The sequence below is a fragment of the Cyprinodon tularosa genome, unplaced genomic scaffold (genome assembly GCF_016077235.1).
Source record: "Cyprinodon tularosa strain WSP-4 unplaced genomic scaffold, ASM1607723v1 ctg376, whole genome shotgun sequence".
Lineage (NCBI taxonomy): Eukaryota > Metazoa > Chordata > Actinopteri > Cyprinodontiformes > Cyprinodontidae > Cyprinodon > Cyprinodon tularosa.
Genome location: NW_024039092.1, coordinates 580,928 through 605,976, shown reverse-complemented (window position 1 = coordinate 605,976; position 25,049 = coordinate 580,928). Strand labels below are relative to the sequence as shown.

General features: G+C 38.0%; 1 protein-coding gene across 4 annotated transcripts in view; it reads left to right on the top strand.

Annotated features, from left to right (window-relative positions):
- Window positions 1–381: 381 nt before the first annotated feature.
- plppr2a (phospholipid phosphatase related 2a) overlaps window positions 382–25,049 on the top strand; it is a 112,032-nt gene continuing 87,364 nt past the window's right edge. For 2 of the 4 annotated variants that reach the window (XM_038296731.1, XM_038296729.1), the window contains exons 1-2: window positions 383–815; window positions 15,643–15,756. In XM_038296731.1, coding sequence (XP_038152659.1) covers window positions 15,688–15,756 — 69 coding nt within the window. In that variant the 5' untranslated portion in view covers window positions 383–815; window positions 15,643–15,687. Of the gene's footprint in view, window positions 816–15,642; window positions 15,757–25,049 lie in introns of all 4 variants that reach the window. The other 2 variants (XM_038296730.1, XM_038296732.1) reach the window with 2 other exon arrangements.

The following is a 25,049-nucleotide window of genomic DNA, read 5'->3' as shown; positions in this document are numbered from 1 at the left end:
TATATCGAAAGATTTGTATGTCCTATGTTCAGTTGCCAACCTTTGTCTTTGTCTGCTCTGTGGTGTAGCATCTGCTCCTGCATTGCTGTATCAGTAGCCATGTGTCATTAACTCTCTTCCTTTTCTCTTGCCACTTCTGCAGAAGTCTTTCATCACTCTTTTCTCCCCTGTCTGGGTCAGGTTCACAGCCAAGAAGAGCTGAGGAATGGAAACGGATGGAGAGATGAACTGTAGATAAAGGGAGAAGATAGATAGAGGGATGGAGAAAAGCAGGGATGAAGAGGCAAAACAAGCATTGAATACAAATGAGCTGACACACAGAATGCTCCCCTTCCCTCCCTCCGTTTCCCTCTCTCTCTCTTTCTGCTCTCGATCACTGTCTCCCTCACACACTATTTCTTCCCTCTCTCACACGTTCTTGCACTCTCTGCCTCTGCTTGCTGTCCTCTTACTGGATCAATGGAGCACAGGAGGTGATTCCAGTCCCTTGATTTATTAGTCATTCCTGGTTGTTGGAACAAGCCAATTAGGAAGGCTCTCAGTGTGTGCACGCGTGTGGACAATCCTAAGACAGAAACGACTCTGCTGCTGATGCTGCTGTCTCTAGCTGCTCCCTCACGCTTTACCGTGGATCAGCAGGCTGCATGGAGAAGAGGGTTGCAGGGTGGTGGGAGGCTTGAAAGAAGACGAGAAGGAAGCAACGAGGTACAGACCACAGGGTAGACAATTTTACGCCACTTAAGTATCATTTGTTCTGTCATGGCCCGGACGTAGGAATTCACAGCAAACGTCAGCTTGGCTGCAAAGTATCCAAGGTAAGAACGCAGACATGGCAGGGTTTCCTCTCCTTTTACCATTGCTGTGATGAGTTAAGGAGCCAGCCAGTTTAAGGTGCTTTGAAATACAGTGACTATTTTTTTTTTCTTTTCTCCCCATCATAGAAATGTTACCACACTCCAACAAAAAAAATAGTACTTGGATTTAGTCAAATCTCCACAAGTGTACCTCCTTGTGTGTCTTTAGGTTGCCTCCACAGGGTATTCTGTGGTATTCCCCCAGCAGAAACCCCAATCATGCAATTTTGGATTAATCCTATTATACAGTCGTTTATAATCCCTGCTCTGTTATTTTCATAGGGAGAGCTTTTGATAACATTGCCAGAGGAGTGCTGTGTTTGTGCTGTTTTTTTGTGACTCAACTTCCACAATCAGGATAGGATTGTTGGACATGTTTTAACTGTCACTTCTGGACAATGGTATGATCAAACCAATGGAGACACCAACGAAAAGAGTATACCTGCAATAACTAATAAATAATAAGGGAACTGAGAGAATCATATGTAGTCCTCTTTGGAGTCATTCAGGAGACACAGCAAATCTTTTGAATCTGTCAGATAAGACCAAACTAACACTTTTGGCATACTTTCAAATGATCATGCAGGATTATTAGCAGTGCTTTTTTCTAGCACCATGTTTTAGGGATGGGGTATGTGGTCAGAGGAGGTCAGCTTGCAACTAATGCTGCACATCACGCTAACTTAAGCCAGGTTAAGGGTTGCCCGTCTGGAAAAATTACTTAATTTTAGCACCATTGCACCTCTGCACAGCCTGAGTTTCCACACCACGCAGATAGAATTTTTTTTTAACTACAAGGACATCTCAGCTTGGAAGATCATATAAGTTACAGCTGCTGCTGAAAGTTCTCAGTCATCCAGGTCATAGTCATTCAAAAAAAAGAAAATTAAAAGCAATCCACTGGACTTCCTTTCCAAGTTTGAAGATGTTTCGCTTCCCATCCAGAAAGGTTTGATCAATTCAAAATGTCAGGAATAACGTTGAGTTTGAGTTTTTATACAGTAATGTAAAAATTGCAGGCTTTCACTCCATTTTTCTGAATACGTTTCGAGGCCCATCTAGAAGAGTTTGTTAGTTATGCTGGCTTGCATTACACTGTAAAATTTTATAATGAAGTTTAACTCAAATGATTTGAACAAACTGATAGAGTTAATAAACTTTAATGGTTTAAGTTGAACTATTAAGTTGAGCTGAAAAAACATTTTATTTTATTTTTTTAGATAACATTGGTATCAGCTTTTTAATGTACTGTTTTAGTCTGTAAACTGAACTTCAGAGCAGTAAGTATCCTGAATTTGTATGTATTTTTTACCTACTTTCAATTCAGTTTATTTATATAGTGCCAACTCACAAAACATCTCATCTCAAAGCATTCTACAATTCAACAAACCAGTTGATTGCATCAACTCATTGACTCTAAAGCAACCTTTCACAGCAAGCATGCTTGTAGCGACAGTGGAGAGGAAAAACTCCCTTTTAACAGCAAGAAACCTCCAGCGAAATCAGGCTCAGTGTGAGCGGCCATCTGCCGAGGCTGACTGGGGTTCAAGGAGACAGATGTAGACATAGAGAAGGAAGCAGCAATAAAAAAAAGCAACTCTACATGTCAGTAGTAGTACTGATTATCTTTGATATATGTAAAAATGTTATTGTCTTTCATAATATATTAAAAATCAAGCATTATTATAGAAATAATTTAATTCACCAATTCTATATCAGTTGAGTTTTGACATTGAGCAACCCAGCCAACATTTAACATAACAGCCGCCTCACTCACACAAGCCACACCCACACCCACTGTCAACTAATCAGCCAGTCCTTCCTTATGAAAGTAAATTCTATCTGAGTTATTAAAGTTCTGCTTAATTAATATCTAAATAATTCATACTAGTTCACAGGATTGAGTGAAATGTATTCGAAAAGCAAGAACATTTTATTATTTTGTGTTTGGGCATTTGATTCATGATGAGTGGGCTTGTGTAACTTATTTCTGTGTCTGTTGCTCTTTAGAGTAGGTGCAAGTGTACAGCTGAATCTTGCCCAGAGCTGCCAGCTCTCCTGTGCTGCACCATGCATTTGGGTAGTTTTCTTTTGGTTTCTTCAGTATAGGAGTCAGAGCTGCAGAGGACCACTTCTGACAAATACTTGGGAGGATGATTCTCCATGTTCCTCAAAAACATCTAGCGCCAGCCGATAGATTTGACATAGACTCTTGGGGAGTTGTTGAAATGTCCAGCAAAGCTCAGTAAAGGTCGAGTTGCCTCATATTTAACCCTGTCTTGGTTGCAATGAACCTGATGACTGAGTATTTTTTTGCAGGCATTTTGGAAAGAAAGTACCATCATTCTTGAATGACACAAAGAAGCTCCAAAAATGGGGCTAACAGCCATGATTTCTTCATCTTGTGTTGTTTGTAATCTTGCAGTCTTTGCTGAAAGTACAGGACTGTACTGTACTTAACTGTATGCTAAGTTAAGAATACATTTGCTATTATTATATACGGTAATATTGTCATTGATAAGAGCCTCCTACTTTTTTTTTTTTTTTTTTTTTGCTGAGAATAAGGTTATTTTCAGTGGTAGAAAGAGGAGGTTTTCCAGGCTTTTACATAGTCAAATACTGTTGCACTGTAAAAATAACTGCAGTGTAAGAAATTCAAAAACAGATATTAAAAGCCTCTGTTGAACAGCATTTAAAAGCTTGAGATTGGCTTGGATGCTACGTAAGATTTAGATTAAATGGTTAAAACAAAAAAAATAGGTAATACTTTACTGATACGCAACCAGCAGACACGTATAGAATAACTGAATAACACTTTAAACTTCAAAAGCTTTCATCTTTTTAAATGCCATTGCAGTGCAGATGCACATTTAAACGGTAAAAGGGCAAAAGACATGCAAGGGGATTTCTCTGCAAGGGCAAAACTGAGCCCGACCCAGACAGTTAGTCAGAGTGTATGCTTTGTTGTTTTTTTTCTCCCTGCATACATGCACAGCTCTGTGTTTTGCATGTCCTGCAGCATAGTGGCAGAGGAGAGGACAGATGGCTGCCCAGGTCTCTACCCTTTGACCGGAATCCTGGGAGCAGCAGGGCATTCAAATGTCCTGCTAACCCTGATGTTTGGATTTGTGTGTGTGTTCATGTGATAGCCAGCTTCCCCCCTCTGTTGCTCCTTTCTCTTCTCACCACAACGATTTCAGTTTCAGCTCTTTCATGCTTCTAATGTGATAGTGTGGTTTGCGGAGAGTCTTTAGTCAGAGTCCATTTAATCTCTGTCTCCTCTGACAGCTGAACTTGATTTTCTCTTAGTGATGGATGGATTGTCAGAATACGTTCATTTTCACGGGATCTCTGCTAATCAAATATAAACCAGATGGACATTTTCATAGCGTCACAAAGTCATTCACACGATCCCAGACCAATCACTCCGTTCTGTTCGCAGTTTTTTAGGATGTACCCAGTGTGACTTAAACAGTTACAATAAAAGGGATAGCTAATCTTTTTAATTTTATTATTTATAGAGCTTAATAAACAGATACAGCTTTTAAACCAGTACTGAAGCTAAGTGTTTTTCTCAGTCATGATATTTGTAAGTGAGGTATTGACCTAAAAATCCCAACACAGGACAGCAACAACCCAAACTACGGTAATACATATATAGAAAGATATATGAACAAATGAGGTAAAAATAATTGAAATGTATATGGAATTAGAACATGAGAAGTTAGAGGCCGTAAGCTGAGAAGCAGAAACTCTTTTAGCTCCTAGTGTAGAAAACGGTCCTACTATTTTTTGGTATTAAATGTGTGTATATTAATTAAAGCCCTTTAAAAAAAAGACTTTTCCCAATGCAAAATAATGTTTACGACTAGTAAGAAGCAACCCCGTTATCCTGACAGTGAGGATTTTTATTGTGTTGCAAATTAATGAAAAAGAAAAAGTTCAGAAAGCATATTAAGGAGCCCAGAAGAGTTCAAAACTATTTGCGTGGCAGAATGGATAAATATCCCACCTCCGCAATCCATAGTACTACTTTCTTCAGGAGATATCGTGGGGTTAATACCTAGAATGTTTTTTCTTCAAAGCAATTCACAAATCTTTCTAAGCGTGTTCAATACTTAATTCCCATATACTAGAATTCAGCGTTTGCATCCAAATTTTTAATTTCTAAGTAATTTGGTTTGATTGCTTTGTATATCAGATTACTGAGACCTGATTAAACTTTAGTTCAACGACTACATTAGAAAATCGGAGTACTCCACAAAACAGAATTCAATTGGAATGTCAAAAAGTTTCCATGATGGTACACATGCAATGTTAATCATTGTTTTCACAGATGGCTATTAAGCTGTTAATTGAGCAGAAGAAATTTCAGATCCCAGTAGTTTTTAAACTTATGACTAAAGCAGGAATGGGCAATTCTAGTTCCTGAGAGCTGCAAACTCTATATATGTTGTAGGTCCAACACACCTGAATCGAATGGATAAAGTACCTCAGTATACAGTCAGTTTTGCCAAAGTCAATGTGTTTTTGGACCAGGAACCAGAAATTGCAAGAAACACGACCTCTGGAATTCTCAGTGAGCATGATTAAATAGGCTTTATTGCTATTAACAGATCCTCCTTCTGGCTTTAGAGTTAAATTAAGGCCCTTGTTATGGTTCCTCATATATAGCTGTCGACTTTAGCTTGATATTGAAGTTCTACAGCCTTTAATTCCAGAGCAAGTCATTTTAAATTAGCTATTAAAAAAGCCAAGATCCGTCCAACTCTTCCTGGACTTTTTTACCTTAAGGCCAGAACACACCGAATCCGATTTTGCGTCCGATCCGACAGAAAATCATGTCGGATAAGGTCTTGGTCTTAAGCGCCCATTGAAAGTTAATGGGAATGATCATACCCGACACAACTTATTGCAACAGGGCTTGCGTAGATCCGACTGAGATAGATCCCAGGTCAACTTTAGTCAGACTACGCCACAGAATAAGAGATTGCAGCTGTCAAAGATATATATGGGAATTTAAGTCATTTAAAGCAATTGGAATTTCCAATCTATTCACAATGCAAATCTAAGAGGAAAATAAATCATTATTTTGCAAAGGATGTTTTATTAAATGATTTGATTAATCAGAAATCAGTAACCTGTAGTTAATTGTTTCTTAGCTTTCTTTAGGCTTCTCTTCTAAGGATTCTCATAAAATAACCTTTGTTCATAATTTGGTAATCAAAATGCAATAGGCACATGAGTTAACACATGAATGTTATATCAGTGGTTAAACCATTAGGGAAAGCTAAAGCTTGTTCTAGTCTGATAAACAACAGCTCAGACATGTTAGCATAATGTACCATGTGGTACATTTTATTAGCTTTGTCATTACTCAAAAGTGATCAGTCAATCAAACCAGTCAATTTCTTTATTGTGAACTACAATTGGCATTGTAATCGAGATTCACATACATCGGGGTGGGGGTTGGCGCCAGGTTAGATTTACTAAGGCCATGCGTGCCATAGAACGCTGCCTTTGGCACATTCTTAAGGCTACCAAGGGCCCCACCATGAGGCAGTTCCCTTATAGTGCTGCCTTTATCTCTGTGGAAAGACAGGAGCCACACTGGGGAGGGAGAGGGAAAAAAAGCATATATGATACTCAGAAATGCGAGTATCATAAATCTGAAAATCCATGCATCTTCCACATCCTCGACTGACAACATTGTAAAACACGGCATCCTACAAGCCTTCCATGAGTCCATGGAAGTATGTCCCGGTAGGACAGGTAGGGTCTCCCTTTCCCTGTCTGCCAGTTGAGAAAAATTTATCAATTGTATTCAGAGACTAGCTGACCAGATTCGTTGTTTGAACTTGGGTGATATGAAGAGGGCGCTCAGAAAAGACAAGAGACTGCAAAGCAGGGAGAGAGCAGAGAGTTACAGATCAGCACATGAAACACATGAAATGATCAAAAATCATCAAAAAGAGGAGAATCTTTCCCCAACTTTGCCAGACCTGCAAACCTCTGCTGGTTTTCTTGTGGAAGGCTTGAGTTCTCTCCAGCATTTAGCAGCATAGCAGCAGGGCACACATGTCAGGAGTTCTTTTGTTCCATGTGCCACATATCAGGGGAAGGGTTTCACTGTTCTTAAGGGGGAGAACTGCATGCCTGTGGGAGTGTCTAGTGAAACTGTTTTGCAGGAAGGGACTCTGCAGCAGATAGATCTGTTTAAGCAAACTGCACCTTCCCAAACCAATGGTCATGTCTGACCAAACATTGATCCTCAACATCCAAAATTAATATCATGGTTTATGGCCCCACATAAGCTTGGACACAGAGCGCTGTGAACAGCCATCGTGTTTAGTAATAACCTTGCCTTCCTTATGCAAGGTGTCTTTATGGAAGGATTTTCCATCCTACCATGATCTGTGAAAAAGAGGCCAACAGAGTTGAACTCCTTCATTTGAAGCAGTTAGTGACCCTTGACATGAATCATAATCTCTCAAGCTAACTCTTAAAATAATGTTGGTAGGATGCAACATGAGGATTGAGTATCTGTGTCAGCTTCTAGTAATTTACCATGCTGTGCATTTAAAACAGTGGGTAGATTTTTCCGTAGTAATTATGCTGCATCCTTGCAGAATCAGGCATCAGAGAGTGCAGCTGAGGATACCTCACTCATACTAACCAAGTCAGATCAGCAGCCTGCATATATCTCAGAGGAGTATTACTTAAACTTTGATAATCCCACCTTTTTGGAGAAATAATCTAAGGCTTAACGTTCTGCTTAGCAGGTATTAATCACCAGACTCTTATCTGTTTCATCTTAGGCCACTCGAGCCTTTCCTTCAAAAAATAATTAGACCTTTGGGAAACCTGACAACACAGGCTCTCTGATGGGCCGAAGTGTGGGAGAGTTCCTCCATCCTGCCTCACAGCGAGCCAATGAAACGAAAAGCAACATCTCAATTGTTATCTTGAGGCGAGGAGACAGCAGCCATTTTCTCCTCTGTTTCACTATCTCCTCTACTGTCTCTCTTGGTTTTCCTCACCTGTTGTTTCTGCCTGCTAACAGTGACAGCTACTGAATTCTTTTCTCTTTCTTTGGAAGGGGACAAGTATCGCATCCACGGCTGTGCATGTGCAGGGACATGACTTCAATCAGATAACCATCAAAGCTGTTCTATTTGGCACATTGTGACGTTCTGATAGAACCTGGATTTATGTTTTATTTATCCCTCAGGCTCTTATTTTCCTCCGGCAGAGAGGGATTCTTGGAGTAAAGCACTCCAGCACATACTCGTAGTGGTTAGCTTTACAATTTCTGGCATAGTGTAATCACACAGTGCTTGTTCTTGGCAGTGTGTACTGGCCTTTAATGGAATTATGTGTGGATTCTTCCTTCTCATTACTGATGCTGAATTTTCTGGGAGTATAATTCCAACTCAAATCTCTATGATCTTTGAAAATATTACTCAAGAGAGGCTAGCTTGAGTAATATTTTCAAAAAGTGTTCAAAAATAAGTATTTGAGGGGTCTGAAATTGTCATCGTAGGTGGATGTCCTCTGTGAGAGACATAATCTAAAGAAAAATGTTATGCATTTATTATCATTTATTTGCATGATACAACTGCAAATAAGAATTGGTCTTTCAGCTAGAATTCTGACCCACATTGGGTGCGTCTCAATTCGCAGGCTGCGTACTTGGTAGTACGCATTTTGAGGCCGGTGACGTCACAACGCTGCGCGGAGGCCGTCCCATTTGGCAAAAATTCTGAGGACGCTTAAAATGCAGCCTTAAAATGCGTCCTCCTTTTCCCCGAATTCTGAGGATGCATCGCTACCGTCCTTAGTGGCCTCGCCTCCCACTAGATTTCCCGAGGTGCTTTGCGCGCTTTTTTTTTTTTTTTTTTAGTTGAAGAAAAAGAAGAAGAAGAAAGTCGGATTTTCTTCAAATTACGGACAACCGAAAGCAGCAGCAGCAGCGCCGACAGTAGTGCGGAGAACACCTTTAAATGTAAGTAGTTTTTTTTTTTTTTTTTTTTTTTAATGAACATCTATTAAAATACATGACGGTACCGGAGCCACCGGAATGTGTAGGAGCAGCTAAAGCTAAAGCTAACAGCTAACCTGTTGATACGTGATGCTCATCAACAATTAAAAGCCTTCATACAAATGTCACTATTTTTTATTTTAACCTACATCTTACTGTACTGATAGCCGTATCCCTCACTAATCAGATCATTTTATTCTCAAACAGTTTATTACAAAGGATTAGAGCTGTTAAAGCTTAATGCAGCTGAAGAAATAACATTAGTCCAGCTGTACTGGGCTGTTAATACTGCAAACGTTTTGTTTTAATACTCAATAATGTATAGTTTATTTACAGTACAGTATAATAAGGTTTAAAGTATAATTCGCTTGAAGAACAATACCGGCGTAATTATACAGAACAGTCATTTTGCCTGTTGACATAACAGAAATATGCTTTACATGTCATTTTGTTCCAGGGAGCAGACAGAGGAGTGGATAAAATGACCACCTTATCATCGGGGCCAAAGATACTGCTGCAGGCGGATGGAGGGAAGAGTTGAGGCAGAATTCCATCTACAAGTTGCATTTCTATGTAAAAGTCACACAAGTTAAAAGAAGTCCTGTTCAAACACCAACATACAAATATAATCTTTTGATCACAACAAATGATGCTCAGATGACACTTTTTGTAAATCTCATATTTGTGATAGAAGTGATCCTTGTGTGAGACAACTTAAAAAAAAATACAAAGTATGTTCAGGTTTGGATAATGTAATGAAACACACAAACACCTATATATGTGTGTGTGTGTGTGTATAAATATATATATGTGTGTGTGTAGGGAAATTACATCTTACATTTATTATATTCATGTTAATTTCCCCTTTGAGTTATCTCCAGGTTACCATTCCAAAGTCTTTTTCTGTAGAATTTCATTAATCCATCCAAATCATGAAACATTCCTTTTTTCTAGCATCTGTTGATACAAATAGTTTTCCTCTACTTTAGGAATGCAAAGATCCTTGGACAGGGCAGGGGGTCAGTGGGAATCCTACTGCTGCCACCTGGCCCTGGTTTGTCCTCATGGATGAGGTATTAGGACAGAGGCCCTCTGTTGCCCCACCTGTCCTAATTGCCTCCATCCCTGAGGACACAGCAGGGCCAGGTGCTGCAGAGGCTGGGCAGCATCGGGGTGACGATGAGGAAGAGAATGAGGATGAGAGGCCAGGAGAGAGGAGGGAAAGGAGGAAGAGAAGAATGAGGAGAGACGAGTTGGTGGATTTAATCAGGGAGGAGATGAGATGGCAGAGGGAGGCAGGAAAGGATGGACAGATTATTTCATTTATTGGAGAGGATGGTGGACAGACATTATTATTTTTTTGGTGTTTTTTTTTTAACAAGTTGAAGTTCTGTGTTGCTGTTATTAAATTAAATTATTAAATTGTTTATAAAAGTTATTGTTGTCGGTGTGTTCTTAAAGTCTTTTAACCTTTTTACATTATCTGTTTCATCACTTCTTTATAATTTAAGTAAACTTAGAACAACTTCTCAGTGACATCAGTTTATTTTTAGAGAAGCAAGTATTTAACAATAAACTATTAAACATTTTTAACTATTGACATTAGATTTTAAAATGAACTACTACAACTATTTACAGAAGATATACAGTAAATATTACTAAAGAACATATATATACAATTGTGACTGAGCAGGAGTCCCTGGTGGTGCTGCTGGACTGGATGGGATGCCACACAGATGAGCTTGGAGTCTTCTGACTGTGAGTGGGACATCATCTGGGGGGTGGGGGTTGCCTCTCTCCACTGCTGACCCAATCGATGGCTGCCATGTTACTACAAATGTTCAAGAAGACGCAGAAAATAATGACTTTACTAAAACTTTTTTTATAACCCTTAAATAAGAACAGCTAAAATGTGATTCTACTTGCCATCTAAATGTAACGGTGGTCAGGTAGACCCTCCTCCAGAGCAGACACCTCGGCAGACAGCTGGTCCCTCCATGGAGCAACACTGCCTCCTACACCTTCTCCCCCTCCTAATCCTCTGCGGCCGTGATGTCACCAGCTCCCAGGCAGCACATGCCGTTATGACCTGTAGGAAAAAAATATATATATATATTTACTTTTATTCAGTCATCTATCTTTTTTTCATTATCTTTAATACATAATTTATTAGAAATTAAATTTTACTTCATCTAGATCCACTATTTAACTTATTTTTTCGTTTTTATATTTTGATTTTATATATATATATATATAATTGCAAATAAAGTCAGGCAGTAAGGGGATAACAATTTAGACAAAAAAGGATTTATTTCTCAACAGTTTGGCTTCTCAACACAACATTAGTGATAGTGAAAGTAGTGATTTAAGTCAGTTATTTACAGGGTTTGTACACATTTAACTATTCAAATTACTTATTACTTATTATAAACAAATAAATTACAAACTTACAAATAAATATAAAACTTGATATTTAAACCTATTCATCAATCTGCTGACAAGCGTTTATTTAATAACTGGTATATTCTGATCATTAGCAGGCCCCTGTGGGTTAGAATAATAGCAGGTAGATCTTACCTCTCCACTGCGCTCTGCCAGCCTGAGAAAAATCCGTCGCAGGTTTTGCTGCCGCCGAAGCCGTCAAAGCGACTCTCCTCCTCCAATAACAAGTAAATAAAAGAAATAAAAATGTCCATATCTATTTTTTTGTTGTTTCTTTCCGTATTTCTCGAGCTGTCGGATTTTGTTTCGCGCTGTGTTTGGGGTAAACGTGATGACGTCGTGTCGCAACCAGGAAGTGCTCCAAAGGCTAGACCGTCCCATTTACCAACGGCTGAGCATCCTCCGGAGCAGCCTACCAAGTCTGGGTCCTCCGGAGGCTAGGTAGGCTGCGTCCTCGGAAGTACGCAGCCTGCGAATTGAGACGCAGCTAAAGACATCGTTATTCTGCCTTCAAAATGTCCACCTCCACTCCACTTATTAGAAATTAGATGCACCTGTTTGAGGTCATTAGCTGTATTAAGACACCTGTCCACCCCATACATTCAGTTAGAATCCAACTACTAAGAAGGCCAAGACCTAAGACCTAAGTCCAAAGACACTAGAGACTAAATTATATACTTCCACAAGGCTGGAAAGGGCTATGGGGAAATTGTCAAGCAGCTTGGAGATAAAAGGTCCGTTGTTGGAGCAATCATTAGAAAATGGAAGAAGCTAAACATGACTGTTAATCCCCTTCAGACTGTGGCTTCATGCATTATCTCAACTTTTGGGGTCTAAATGATCCCAAGAAAGGCAAGAACTGGTCAATGACCTGAAAAGAGCTGGGTCCACCGTTTCCAAGGTTACTGCTGGTAATACATGAAGAGATGATGATTTGAAATCATTTATGGCACGAAAGATTCCCCCTGCTTAAAACAGCTCATATCAAGGCCCGTCTTAAGTTTGCAAATGACCGTTTGGATGATCCAGAGAATTCATGGGAGAACGTCATGTTGTCAGATACCAAAATAGAACTTTTTAATTAATAATTCCACTAACCGTGTTTGGAAGAAGAAGAATAATGTCTTTGCTGCATAAAGCCCACGTGTCTTTATGCAGCTAACGACCTCAAACAGGTGCATCTGATTTAGGATAATAAATGAGTGGAAATTGACATTTTTAAGCCAGACTAACAGGTATTTGAGGGTCAGAATTCTTGCTGACAGACGGGTGTTCAAATACTTATTTGCAGCTGTATCATACAAATAAATAGTTGAAAAAAATCATATATTTTATTTAGATTATGTCTCTCACAGTGGACATGCACCTACGATGACAATTTCAGACCCCTCCATGATTTCTAAGTGGCAGAACTTGTAAAAGAGCAGGTTGTTCAAATACTTAGTTTCATCACACTATAGAAATTTTTTTGCATTCTAGGAATTTTCTTATAATCTCATTAAAATTGTTCACATCAGGAAATGTGCATTAACATTCAGCAAAGAAGAACCAAACAATTTGCTTGGACATCATAAGATTAATTTGGATATCATAAGTGCAGCTAAAAATTTAAAACAATTAGACAGTTATAAATCTTTTAATTTTACATTTATTCTGTCTAATTCACATGAAGCAAACTTTTCATTCAGTACCAGCAGTGTGTTATTATGATCTTTAGCTGTTTAAGTTTTTTTGATAGCGCTCTAATTTCTCTCTGTTGTTTACAGTCTTTAGTTGCACCTATGTTAGTTAATTCCTTCCGTGGATTCATGTTTACTTATTCCATGTGTCCCTTTCTGTTTGCTCCTACTAATTTATCGCCTCCCTCAGATCAATCAGCGTTCACTTATCTCCATCTTATTGAGGCATGCTCTGCCTTACATTTCTCCACCCATGTATACAAGCCCTCTGGTCATTGTTCATTTATTCTTCTATTGCAGGGGTCACCAATAAAAAATCAGCGGGGTCCAAATAAAGAAAATCAACAACCAGTAAAGGTCCAGAGAAACAATTTAACACTGAAATAAAATGAGATGTTTATGCATCCATATTATACATTGACTTTTCAAATAAATAAATAAAATTAAAAAACTGAAAATTTTTTACATTTTAAATTGTAGTGTTTTTTGAAGTAGAGAACAACAATCGTTCAGTTTGGTATATAGACAATTTCCTGATTCACATATTTTATAAAACACCTAAACGGACCATTTGTTATTTTTTTTCTGTCTTTTTTATGGCTTAATGAGAGCAGTATGCTTTAGGCTGCCCTGCAAGGCTTTAAACCTGGGTTTAAATGGAGACAAAGCCATTCTAAAGCACATATCAAGGTGCTCATTTTGAGCCTGGATCCATATTTATTTTAGATTCTGTTCATGGTGGAGAATCCTGCTTCACAGCAGCAGGTTGAGCCAAACAAACTCAAAATGTCCAGGGTCATCTTTGAGCACCATTTCGCTTTTCTTTCACCAGTTCACCACAGTTCTTCCAGCAGTCCACACTTTCTTTCATTTTTTCTCATCTTCTTCTCCTTCTTTCCCATCGCCCGGCTTGCCACAGGTTTGCCTGCTGTGTCTAAAAGTAGCAGCAGCAGCAACCCAGACTGACAGCAGCTCATTGGCTAATTTGGATCACGTGTAGCCTGGTGCCGGACGCACCGGAGGGCTTTACCGTATTAACAGGAGAAGCGGCGCAAGTGAAATTAGACACTGACGTTAGCTAACATGCAGTAATTTATAAATGTTTTAAAACAGGTTGGGTCCGGATTAGCCAGCAGGTGGGTCTGGATCCGGACCATGGTCCCCTAACCCGTGACCTCTGCTCTATTGCAATGTCTGTTCTCCTCCGTTTGACATCCATATTCTTGCTGCCTTTTTTCTCTTTCCATTCTCAGTGTCCCATGATTTACCGTTTATATTTTTCATCATTAAACTCTGCTCTAATATTCCTGTCAATAATTTATTAGTTCTCATAAACAATCTTTCTCTGAACAACTAAATTAGTTAGTTTTGACCAATACCAAGGTTATAAACTGTAAAAAAAAAATGTATTAATTGGCAGATAAAAATATGATTTACAGTTATTAGCAAATGGCTAGAAAACCACATCTCTTTGTTACCTGAGAGCTTTTAAAGTTTTATGATGCTTTTTAAAAATTTTATTGCAGTCTCATTAACTCAAACACATGAATCGTAGACTACAGTTTGCCCCTGGTCTTTAAAATAGAGGTAAAAAGCAAAAATTTGTCCATCAAAATACCACTTTATATAAGTCATATCTTGGCTTGGGAGATCATTTATCATTCAGTTATCACTCATAGTGTCAGGTTTTTTTTTTCTTGTTTTTCTGTGTGTTTTCAAATTACCTTAATCTTTTAAGACAATATTTAAAATGACTGCTCGTACACCAACATAATGACAGCTTCTTCCTCAAATATGGAAGTAACATAGTTGAAATCTGTGCTAATAAAACCTATATTTGAAATAACATAAAAAAACAAGTTACTAAACTCAAACTTATTAAAATACTTCAGCCTTTTTTTCTTATACATAACTTTAGATTTTTGATGATCTTTGATGATTTGATGATGATCTTTGCAGCATCGCAGGAGATCAGTGTTCGAGTTAGACAGAGTGAGTTGCTTTCGATGCGCATTAAGTGTTTGATGAATGGGTAAAAGATAAAGATGTTAGTAAGACCTCCAAATGTAGTTCACTCCTACAACCTAAGAGAATTAAAAGACAACTAACAGGAATTTTAATAGGTGTATGCTCCGATGGAAAATTCCATTTTTCCTTTATAACTTAGTTACTACCACAACTAAATAATTGCTTTGAACTTTTTAACGTTGCTGTGAATCCCTCAACTAACCTTTGTTAGTTATGCAGTAGTGAAGAAGTAATATTGTTGCATTTCTACACATTTAGCTTAATTGTTTTCTCTCTTATACACCAACCACTATAAGTAGTAATTTTCCAATAATTGTTTAACAATTCATTTAAACATATATAGATTTTTTTTTGTTATTGTTATAGTTCCTTGGTGTAAATACATAAAAGAATAAAAGAACCCCCCCATAAAAATTAGAATAGAAATATTCGGCATCTGTATAATTGAAAATGAAATAAAATTGAGAGGTTTGATTAGATTCCATGAAAAACAACTGAATGGTGATAAAAGCAAACTATCCAGATTTTATTACGGATAGATTTTTGATCAGTTTGTATGTTTTCCTGAAAATCTTTTTTTTTTTTTTTTTTTTCTCAGGTTAAAGGAAGTGAAAGCAAGGCTGAGTCAAAAGAACAGAAGGAGATGGCGCTGGAGGAGAAACCTGGTGTTAAGAGCAGCAGCTCTATCGTTCCCTGCTTTCTGTTTGTGGAGGTAAGCAGCATGGTGCATTTTACATACTATGTTGGCTGAAACATTCGCCACATAAGTAAGACAGAGCTTTCCTTTTGTCATAAAGATCCAGCTAAAGGTAGTACATCTGTTGTGAATCCTGTGTTTCTATGGTTTCCCACTCTGCTTCAGCAGCAGCATCTTTCTTAGTCAGAATTCCAGATTTAAACTCCTTCAGATCCTCCAGCTTTTCTCCACTACTTTCATCTTTTCAAATCTTGTACCGTGTCATCGATGGTGAATATTTCAGGATCAAGAGGAGTTCAAGACAGCTCACTGCTGACGTTCTCACTTGGTGCATCACACGTCCTACATTGTTCTAACACCGGTGGCGGCTCAGGATGTGTAAATGGGGTGCAGTTGTTCCCCGCCATGCAAAAAGCTTTTCAAATTATTTGCAAACTAAATGATTCATCAAAACAGCAGTAACAGGACAGACCTAGCAGGATTTAGATCCGGTCCTTTGGGATTTACACCCCTCTTACGCAGACCACCATGAAAGTTTGTGCTTGTAGTAGACTGAGGGGGCTTATATTCAAATGCCACTGAGTTTCTTTCCTAAATTGCTCTTTGTTGTTTGTGGGTGCAGTCAGACGGATGATTCAGAGAGCAGAGGAAGTCCCTGAGTACTCTCTAGTTTAGAGAGTGCTCAGGGATCAGCTAACCATTAGTGTGTAGTCGAGACGCATTATCCGTGCAGTGCAGGCGTACACCAGTCACAGAAATGTTTTCCATCCACTTATTTTACGCTCATTTCACTCTGATACTCCTAAATAAAGTCCTGGGCAACTGACCACCCATAAAAGTCATATATTTAGTGACTAATAAACCATTTTGAAGTATGATGGTGGCAGCAACATGCTGTGGGGATTCTTCAGCCTGTTCAGAGGTTTTGAAGGAAAAACGAAGACAGCTGACAACAGAGGAGTGTGAATATGACTAATCTGTAGTAAGCAGTTTGGGAAAGTGTTAAAATCTGTTTGTTGGGTGTGATCCAAAAGGGGGGAACTTTTGAAACAAGATGCACCAGAACACAGAATAGACTTATTAATATCTTATCAAATAATTTCATTAAAACATTTCTTTTAAAAACATGATTTCAGACCTACTACTTGGGCCCTGGAAAGACAAGAGATCATAAGAAAATAAAGAAATTTAAATTGTTCACAATAAAAAATTAACAAAGAAAACATGTAATACAAGAAGAAACAAATTAGTAAATAAAAATAAAAGCAAACACATTAATACTTCCAATTATAAGTAAACAAAGGGTAAAAGAAAAAAAGCAAGCTCTTCAAACAGTGGAACATTGTCCAATTTCATATGCTTTTCAATGGGGCCAGCGGCAAAACAAGACAGCATAGCGTCCGATTTTATTTATTTTGACAAATAAATAAATACAGCGTTAAAATCAGGTGACTAAAGGTGCTTCTCTTCCAATGATCCGGAGCTCCGATTGGGTTGCCACATGCGTGAGGGGCTTGGCTAAGCTGGAGCTGCTAAGCAGTGTGACCTGATTGCAACATAATAACCTACAGGTTTTTTTGAAAAGGCTGGTTTTCTGATTTCCCTTTTTCATAGTTTGAATCGTTTTTAGAGGCCCAAACCGAAGTAAAAGAAACATGCAGAAAGTAAACTTTGCCTTAAATGTCCCCTTTAATTGTTATAACCCAACACTAATGATAGTCAGAGGTGGAAAGTAACGAAATACATTTACTCAAGTTACTCTATTGAGTAGGTTTTTTGTGTGTTTTGTATTTTTCAAGTAGTTTTTAAAATCGGTAATTTAAATTTTACTTGATTACGTTTTGAGTGAAGTATTATATTTCGTTACATTACAAATCCCGTCCGTTACTGAGTACAAAAAAAAAACTTTGGAAAACCAAAAGGAAGACAAAAAATCGGGCCCAAAAACACTACAGTGAGTGACGTGATCAGCATGTAGATCTAGGCTACCAGGCGCCAAGTCTTTCTGTAGGAGATTGGGAACGAGATGGAGGTGGATCTGGAGAGCGACGCCGGTTCAGAGAACGTTTCACTAGAAATGCTAGCTGAAACATTGAATTCTGCTGCCCAAAACGACGAAAAATCCTTGGCCACATTTGAAAGACTGCTTTTCATTTAAATTCAAGAGGGCCAACAGTATCATCATGCAATGCCAGATGTGTCTGCCAAAGGTGACTGAACTGGCAGCATTCAATAACTCCACATCTAATCTGTGGAAGCATGTTTTGGTAAGTATTTAGTGCATTGGTACTTCAAACAAAGTTTTCATGACTAATAGCCAATTAGCAAAACAACCTGTTTCGTGGCATTGCTAATTTTGTCTAGCACAGGGGTTGCCAACCCGCGGCTCCGGGGCCGCATGCGGCTCTTTCATCCTTATACTGCGGCTCTGAGTGGCTTGGGAAAATAAATTGCTAAAAAAAAACCTAAGTATTTCATTTAAGTCCGTGTTTCCCACAGCACTTTATACCTTTATAAGGGTCTTAAATGTCACGTGTGACCTGTGTTATCTTGTCATTACATGTGTATACATTTGTATAGATTTTTCTTTAACTAAAAACTAAATAGTTTTGGATTTATGACTCCTTGTCCTATTTTCACTACATGGGAGAGATCCCCTGCCCCGTTCAACAGTTTTTTTATTTTTATGTAAGTAAGTAACTTTTACTTAAAATACATTTTAAATTAGCTACTTATTACTTTTACTTGAGTAATTTTTCTGATGGGTAATTGGTAATATTTCATCCAAGTACTGGTACTTTTACTTGAGTATGATATTTTAGTACTTTTTCCACCTCTGATGATAGTGTTACTAAAGCAAAACCATGAAATTGTAATTGATGCTAGTATTCTATGATGGCTGAAGGCTTCCCTAGATTTAAATCCCCTAGATTGCCTCTGAGTCCCCTGAATAAGACCCTATAGGCTCCTGAGCAAGAGACCTTTACTGTCTGATTCCTCCCTGAGCTCTTCAGTGTCCACCCCCTGCTCCCTAAAGGATGAGCTGAATGCAGAGGTGTTTTTTATATTTTTATTTATTGGGACATAAAAAGTTGTAGTGAAAAATAAAAGTGTTAATTATTATTGTTATTATACAGCATGTAGGAATCTGGTTTATACATTAAATGGAGAAAGGACCTTTAACTTTTTAACAGATTCTGACTTATAGATTAATCTTTTCTAGATGTAGACAAACATAAGCTGTCTGAAACTCAGTTTAAATTTTAAACTTAAAATATGAAAGCAAATATAGCCTGTGTTCTATGTTGTTTATCAATTTAATCTTGGAGTACTTTTATTCAATTTCCATGTACCTAATGGAGCATCTGCGATCTGCTGGCTGCTCCTCACATCAGTACCTGTTTCTGAAAACACTGGGTCTTCGATTACAATGCACTGAAAAAGCTCTTTTATTAGCACACTTCACCAAAGGCCTCCCACACATAAGTGCTCAGGTCTCAGTCAGTTCATCTTTTTACTCTACATAGATGTGCGTGTCTGTATGTGTATAAGAGACACAGTATTTCTGTCTGTTTGCACTGGGAAAAAAAACAACTAGTTGTCAGGTTGAGTGGTGGTTGGAAGGACCCAGATGCAAGGATGAAGGCCTTGGTGGTTACTTTGAAGTTTAATGTCCAAAAAAAGGGTAACAGAGCCACAAATTCCAAAAATACGGAAATCCAGAAAACTCACATGAAGGGAAAGAAGTAACGACAGTCAGGTTTTTCCTGTGGATGTTTTTTACAGTGAGGATTAAGTGAGGTTAAAAAAAGTCATGTTGTCATGTTGTCCAACTGCTGCTATTTACCTACTTGTTAAAGTTGCGATGGGTTTGGTAAATCAATGTCTGATCGGGTTGGTGTTTGCTCTATTCTGTGTTTTTTTTTTTCTTCATATTTAGGGTTTGTATCGGTATTGATATCATATTATTGTCTTCTTTGTATTTTAAAGCCGTAGGAAAATAACAGATATTCCTCTGAATTTAGAGGTTTTTGATCACAACCTTTTTTTCTTTTTTCTTTTTTTTTTTAAGTTTCATAGCCTGTAGAACATGTAACACTTGCAATAAGACATATTTTTCAAGCTGAGACACCATTTTCTGCGAATATTTTAGCAGGGAATATATCCAGGGAACAGAGTTTCCTTTTTCACCCCATTACAGGACAAAGGTGAACAAACTAAAGGGTAATTTTAGATAAAAGTAAGACAAACAAAATGTTATTCGCTTCAAAAAGTGGCTTTTTTTTTCCAAAAAAAAAACAACAGTGTGTTCAAAGTGTGTTTTTTTTAATGTGATGTACAGCATTAATTCAATATGAAGAACGTTGCCACCTATCACAATGATTCCAGCCCGTCACAGGCTTTAGTGTGACGGGGTGGAAAATCTAAAGCAATATGGCTCAATTTCTGGATATGTTAAAACCTGATGGTGCCGTTAGCCTTGAAGTACAATGAAAAATGAATGATTAATACAAATATAATTTCAAAGTTTGATTAACAAATTGCTTTCCCCACTTTTTGTGTGTGACGGGGTGGATATGCTATGGTTAACAGAAAGGATTTTGAAGGACAAATGTACCAAAAATGTTGTTAAAGAAAAAACAGAACTCACCATTGTTTACACTTCTCTTCTTCAAACTCTTGAATGATGTCACTTCATGTTAGTGATGTCACTTCTAGGAAGTGTATTGCATTTTGGCTCAAAATAACATTGGTGTGACGGGGTGGAATATGAAATTGATGGACATAGAAACATCATGCTATTTCAATAAAAAAAAAAGACATTTTAATATAATTAACACATTTCCTATTAAGAGAAAAGTATTTCTAGCCATAACAACAAAACATTTTTGAGATCTATTTCATATTTCTTACGTTTTACGTTACACGAATGAGAAAAATGGTCAGAGCGGACATGAGAAAATGATTGCAGTTTAACATAAAAAGTTTTAAATGTGCAAAATATATATTTATTATTCAATTTTATTTGACCTCATGCTACCAACTAAACTTGAATCAAAGGCTTTAGACACTTAAAGTATTACTGACAGGTTTATTATGCTTCCTATTCCTCTTTGAATGTTATGGACCCAAACAGTTTTCATGGAATGACCCATATACACAATTTGTTTCTGCAGAAATCAGGCAGCCACCAATCTTTCGTTGAACAAGCTGTAAAATCTTGCTGCATGAGAACACCAGATCACAGGGTGCTAGAGTTCTAGAGATATATGGTTCCTAGATTAGCAGGAAGTCCCTGACCATGGCTCTACCAGCCCTGTGTATGACTATGGTGTCCTTTGTCTGCAATCCTGTGGTAGTTTTGCACCAAATCTATCATGTTATAAACTTGCCCAAACCCTCATCTTGTCAGATATCAGAAAGTTTTTCGAAAAATTTTTATGATTTTTTTTTTAAACTACATTAATATTGGCATTTTTCTTTGAAGTAAGAGATGCCCTTTTCTTGTTCTTTGTCAACATCTCCCATGGATACCATACTTACTGATTTTCTTTGTAATACAAAATAATGAATTATAGCAAAGTGAGATGAGCTCTGCAGTGCTTCAGATGTTGCTCCTTTGCAGTGCAAAAAGTCCTTTTTTCTTAAAATAAGTGCATTTGTTCTAGAATGGAACAAGACAATTTACACTTAAAATAAGAAAACACATTTGCATTGTCTTATCTCAAGTGCATATTATCTAATTATCTTATTTTAAGAGTAAAATTACTCATTCCATTGGCAAACTATCTCATTTACCTACTCAAATTAAGGGTGAATACACTTAATTTAAGAAATGTTTACTTATTTCTAAATCGTTTTTGCAGTGTGTGACCTTTTCTGTTAGAGTAAATTTGGTTAGCCCATTAATCCTGCAGTTTTCTTTATGAGACTAACAGCTCCCACTGTGGTTCACTCTAGACTGAAAGCTCTTTAACCCTTTTCCATTCTAAAGCAGGTCAATGAGAGTTATCCCTCTGATTTTTAGTTGGGGGCATAATGTTTTGGTTTTTAAAAGCTCTTTAGACCACGCCGTGGGGCCACCAGGGGCGCTATACGTGTAACTTCCAAATGTAGTTTTCTGCCCTAATTAGTGAAATGATTATTATAGAATAGCTTTTTGCGTTTAATCAGGTCATCTCTATTCCATATTAAAATTTGTGCAATCTGAAACAGTTGAGCAGCGAATGCAACACAGAGGACTGGAGCAGAGTGACGAGTGGCCTGCAGCGAGTAGAGGTGTGACTCTGGCGATTAAACACGTCCTTTCACACGCTCTGCTCTCGATGAGTGTGAGGTGACAGGGATCCATAAGAAGGAAGGAGGATACTGGCTCTTTTATTCAGCCCTGCAGTCTTCATCACTGGTTACCATGGAAACCAATCAGCCAGGCTCTCTTTCTTCCGACTGCTTTCATCCTCTCTGCCCTAATCACAAGTCACAACCTTTTCTGTCAGTTCAACCCACTCAGCCATCTTGTCCTAGCGATCCGTTCTGTCCTCTCCATTTTGCTGTCCTTACCAATGTTTCAACGGGGACCCCCCTCCCTGTGGGAAATTATCTTTAAGCTGAGATTCTGTCATTTAGAGTCACCCATGGTTCTGTTTTCTTTTAACACATCTCTTTAAGAATAAAGAAACTGTTTTAAATCAGACTTCTATGGTCATCTTACATTATTTTTAATAAAAAAATTATAAAAAAATAAATCTTAAAATACATAGAGAGGCTCTCATATGTGTTAACACCCTCCTTAAATTGCAGGGCTTTTTTGATGTAAAAATTAGACCATAAAACATTTTTTAACATCTAATGCAGTGATTTGAAGCATAATTGCATTGAAGGAATTAATTTAATTTAATTATACATACATAATCTGGTACATAATCATAATCTGGTACAATATTTCACATACATAATGAAATTGTGATTAAATGAATGCCTTGTTTTATCTCGCCACAGTGCACATGAGAATTGACCTGTATGTCTGTGCGTTGATGCGGATGTAGCGTTAGCAGCATTCCAATGGTTTATTTACGCATCTTATCCTGGTAAATTACAAAACAGAAGTTACAATAAGCAGCGTCATACTGACTGATGATGGGTGATTCCCTGATTGTTGGAAATTTCCCCTTTTTTTCCAAACAAAGGTTTGACGTCATCTGCAGCTGGTCTGTGGCGAGTTTTGGCGCCATTCCATGAATGATGTAAGTCCAGACGGAGATAAATCATGGTGCTCTATAGAGAGTGTGCTCTAGTGGATTTTTTCTGGTGTAAAGAAAAACCCAAAACCAAAAAAATCCAAGACATTTTCACACTCTGGGTTTTCTGTCAGGTTTTAACTGAGGCGCAACACCAACAGACACATTTTGCTATGAAAAAGTCTGACTTCCAAGTGACGACTGCTTTAAAGAGTTACACTTTATCAGTGCTACAATGCCATTACAAAAATGGTATCGAGCCTGTAGTTAATTGATCGCAATTGATTGATTTTAATTGAAAACAATATATCAATTTAAACCCCCTTCCTCTTTTTGAATATATAATTATGTTAGCACAAAACCACAAATATTTATTGTTTTTAATCTAGCTATTTAACCATCAGATAAGTTGCCATTAGTCATATTTTATACAAAGTATTTGAAAAACAACTTCTATTAAAGTGTAAACATTCCATAAATATACTATTTTTCCCCATTTTTTTCCCTAAATATGGTACAAAAATATGTATACTAACTAGAAAATGGGCTGTAAACAGAAGATAGTTTAATTTCTGATACTGACAGAACTATGGCCCCGTCCACACGAAGTCAAACCCTGGCCTAAACGCACACATTTTTCACCAAACCAGCCTCTCATCCACACGAAGCCGGCGTTTCGGGGGTCTGTAAACAATCTTTTTTTTATTCAGCCTTCAGAGTGGGAAGATTTCGAAACGCCGTTTTCGCGTTTCCATCTTTACGCTCTAACCGCATATTTTTTTTTACAAGCATGCGTCATAGCGTCGCCTCTAAACACGCATGCGCGACCAGTATCACAACAACAATGGCGCCGTTGCTGCTAATGCTACTCACCCTGCCGTCGGGCTTACAACAGAATCTTCTTCTTCTGGAATATCTCCAGGAAGAACAGAGCAATATCGACCACATAGTTCAGCGCCTGAATTCGACTGAACCACGAAAATAGACGCGCAGGGCAACCATGTATAAATATTAGTGCGCATGCCCAACATTTCGTCGCTTATTTTTGCTTTGGCACTACAGCGCCACTTACAGACCTGGCATACATTTTGCAGCGTTTTCATGCATTCGTGTGGACGATCACATTTATTTTACGTCTCCGTCTTTACGGCAAACGTTTTGGAAAATATCAGCGTTTCGTGTTCGTTTTGACTTCGTGTGGACGGGGCCTATGACAGTTTAGCTCTGCCTAAAGCATTGCCTTTAGGAATTACTATTCAACACAGAGATTTTAGTGCATTTAAAACAGTTAACATTGAGGCTAATTTCTCCTTAAGCCAGTTACTAACAGAAATAATCCATGTCCCTGGTTCCAGCTCCTTCCTAACTGCCAGCATTTTTCAGATATCACTAATTATGGAGACCAAGGATGCACATCCGCCGTAGCTTAGATGTCCATACCAACTAGAGGTGTTCAGACTGGTTTGTGGACCAATGCCTGTTATGCCACTTCATCAGATTTATAAGTGTACTAGAAACTGGTAGTACGACAGGGATTTTAGCAGTTTTGTACCGATACTGATACCAGTATCGGGCGGATTCCCATTCCAGCACTAAAATGGTATCAGTATCGGCGAGTACCAACAAACAGGGCACTTATTCAACTATTGTCACCCATTCCAGGTCAGCAATAAAAAGTTCTACTGGATTCACTTTGCATTAGTTTTTCCTGCTTCACAAAGGTAGGCAGCAGCTTGACAAAGCCATGATGGCAATTATTTTACATCCAAGTAGTATGCAGTTCTTCATATATACACACACACATCTGTTTCAAACAGATGGTATCTGTATGGTATCAGTATCGGCTGATACTGCACAGCCAGATATCGGGTACTGGGGCCAAAAAAATGGCGTCAGCGATTGAGAATGAATCCTACTACAGAGAATCACAAATATATCTGATCATTTAAGTGTCATATTTGTTTTGTTGCCTAACAACAACCTTTAACTAAGTAATCTTTAGTTGAATGGGAGCTCAGATCACTCTGAGCAATATGACTCATTTAGTGATGGATACAACTCTCTAAGTTA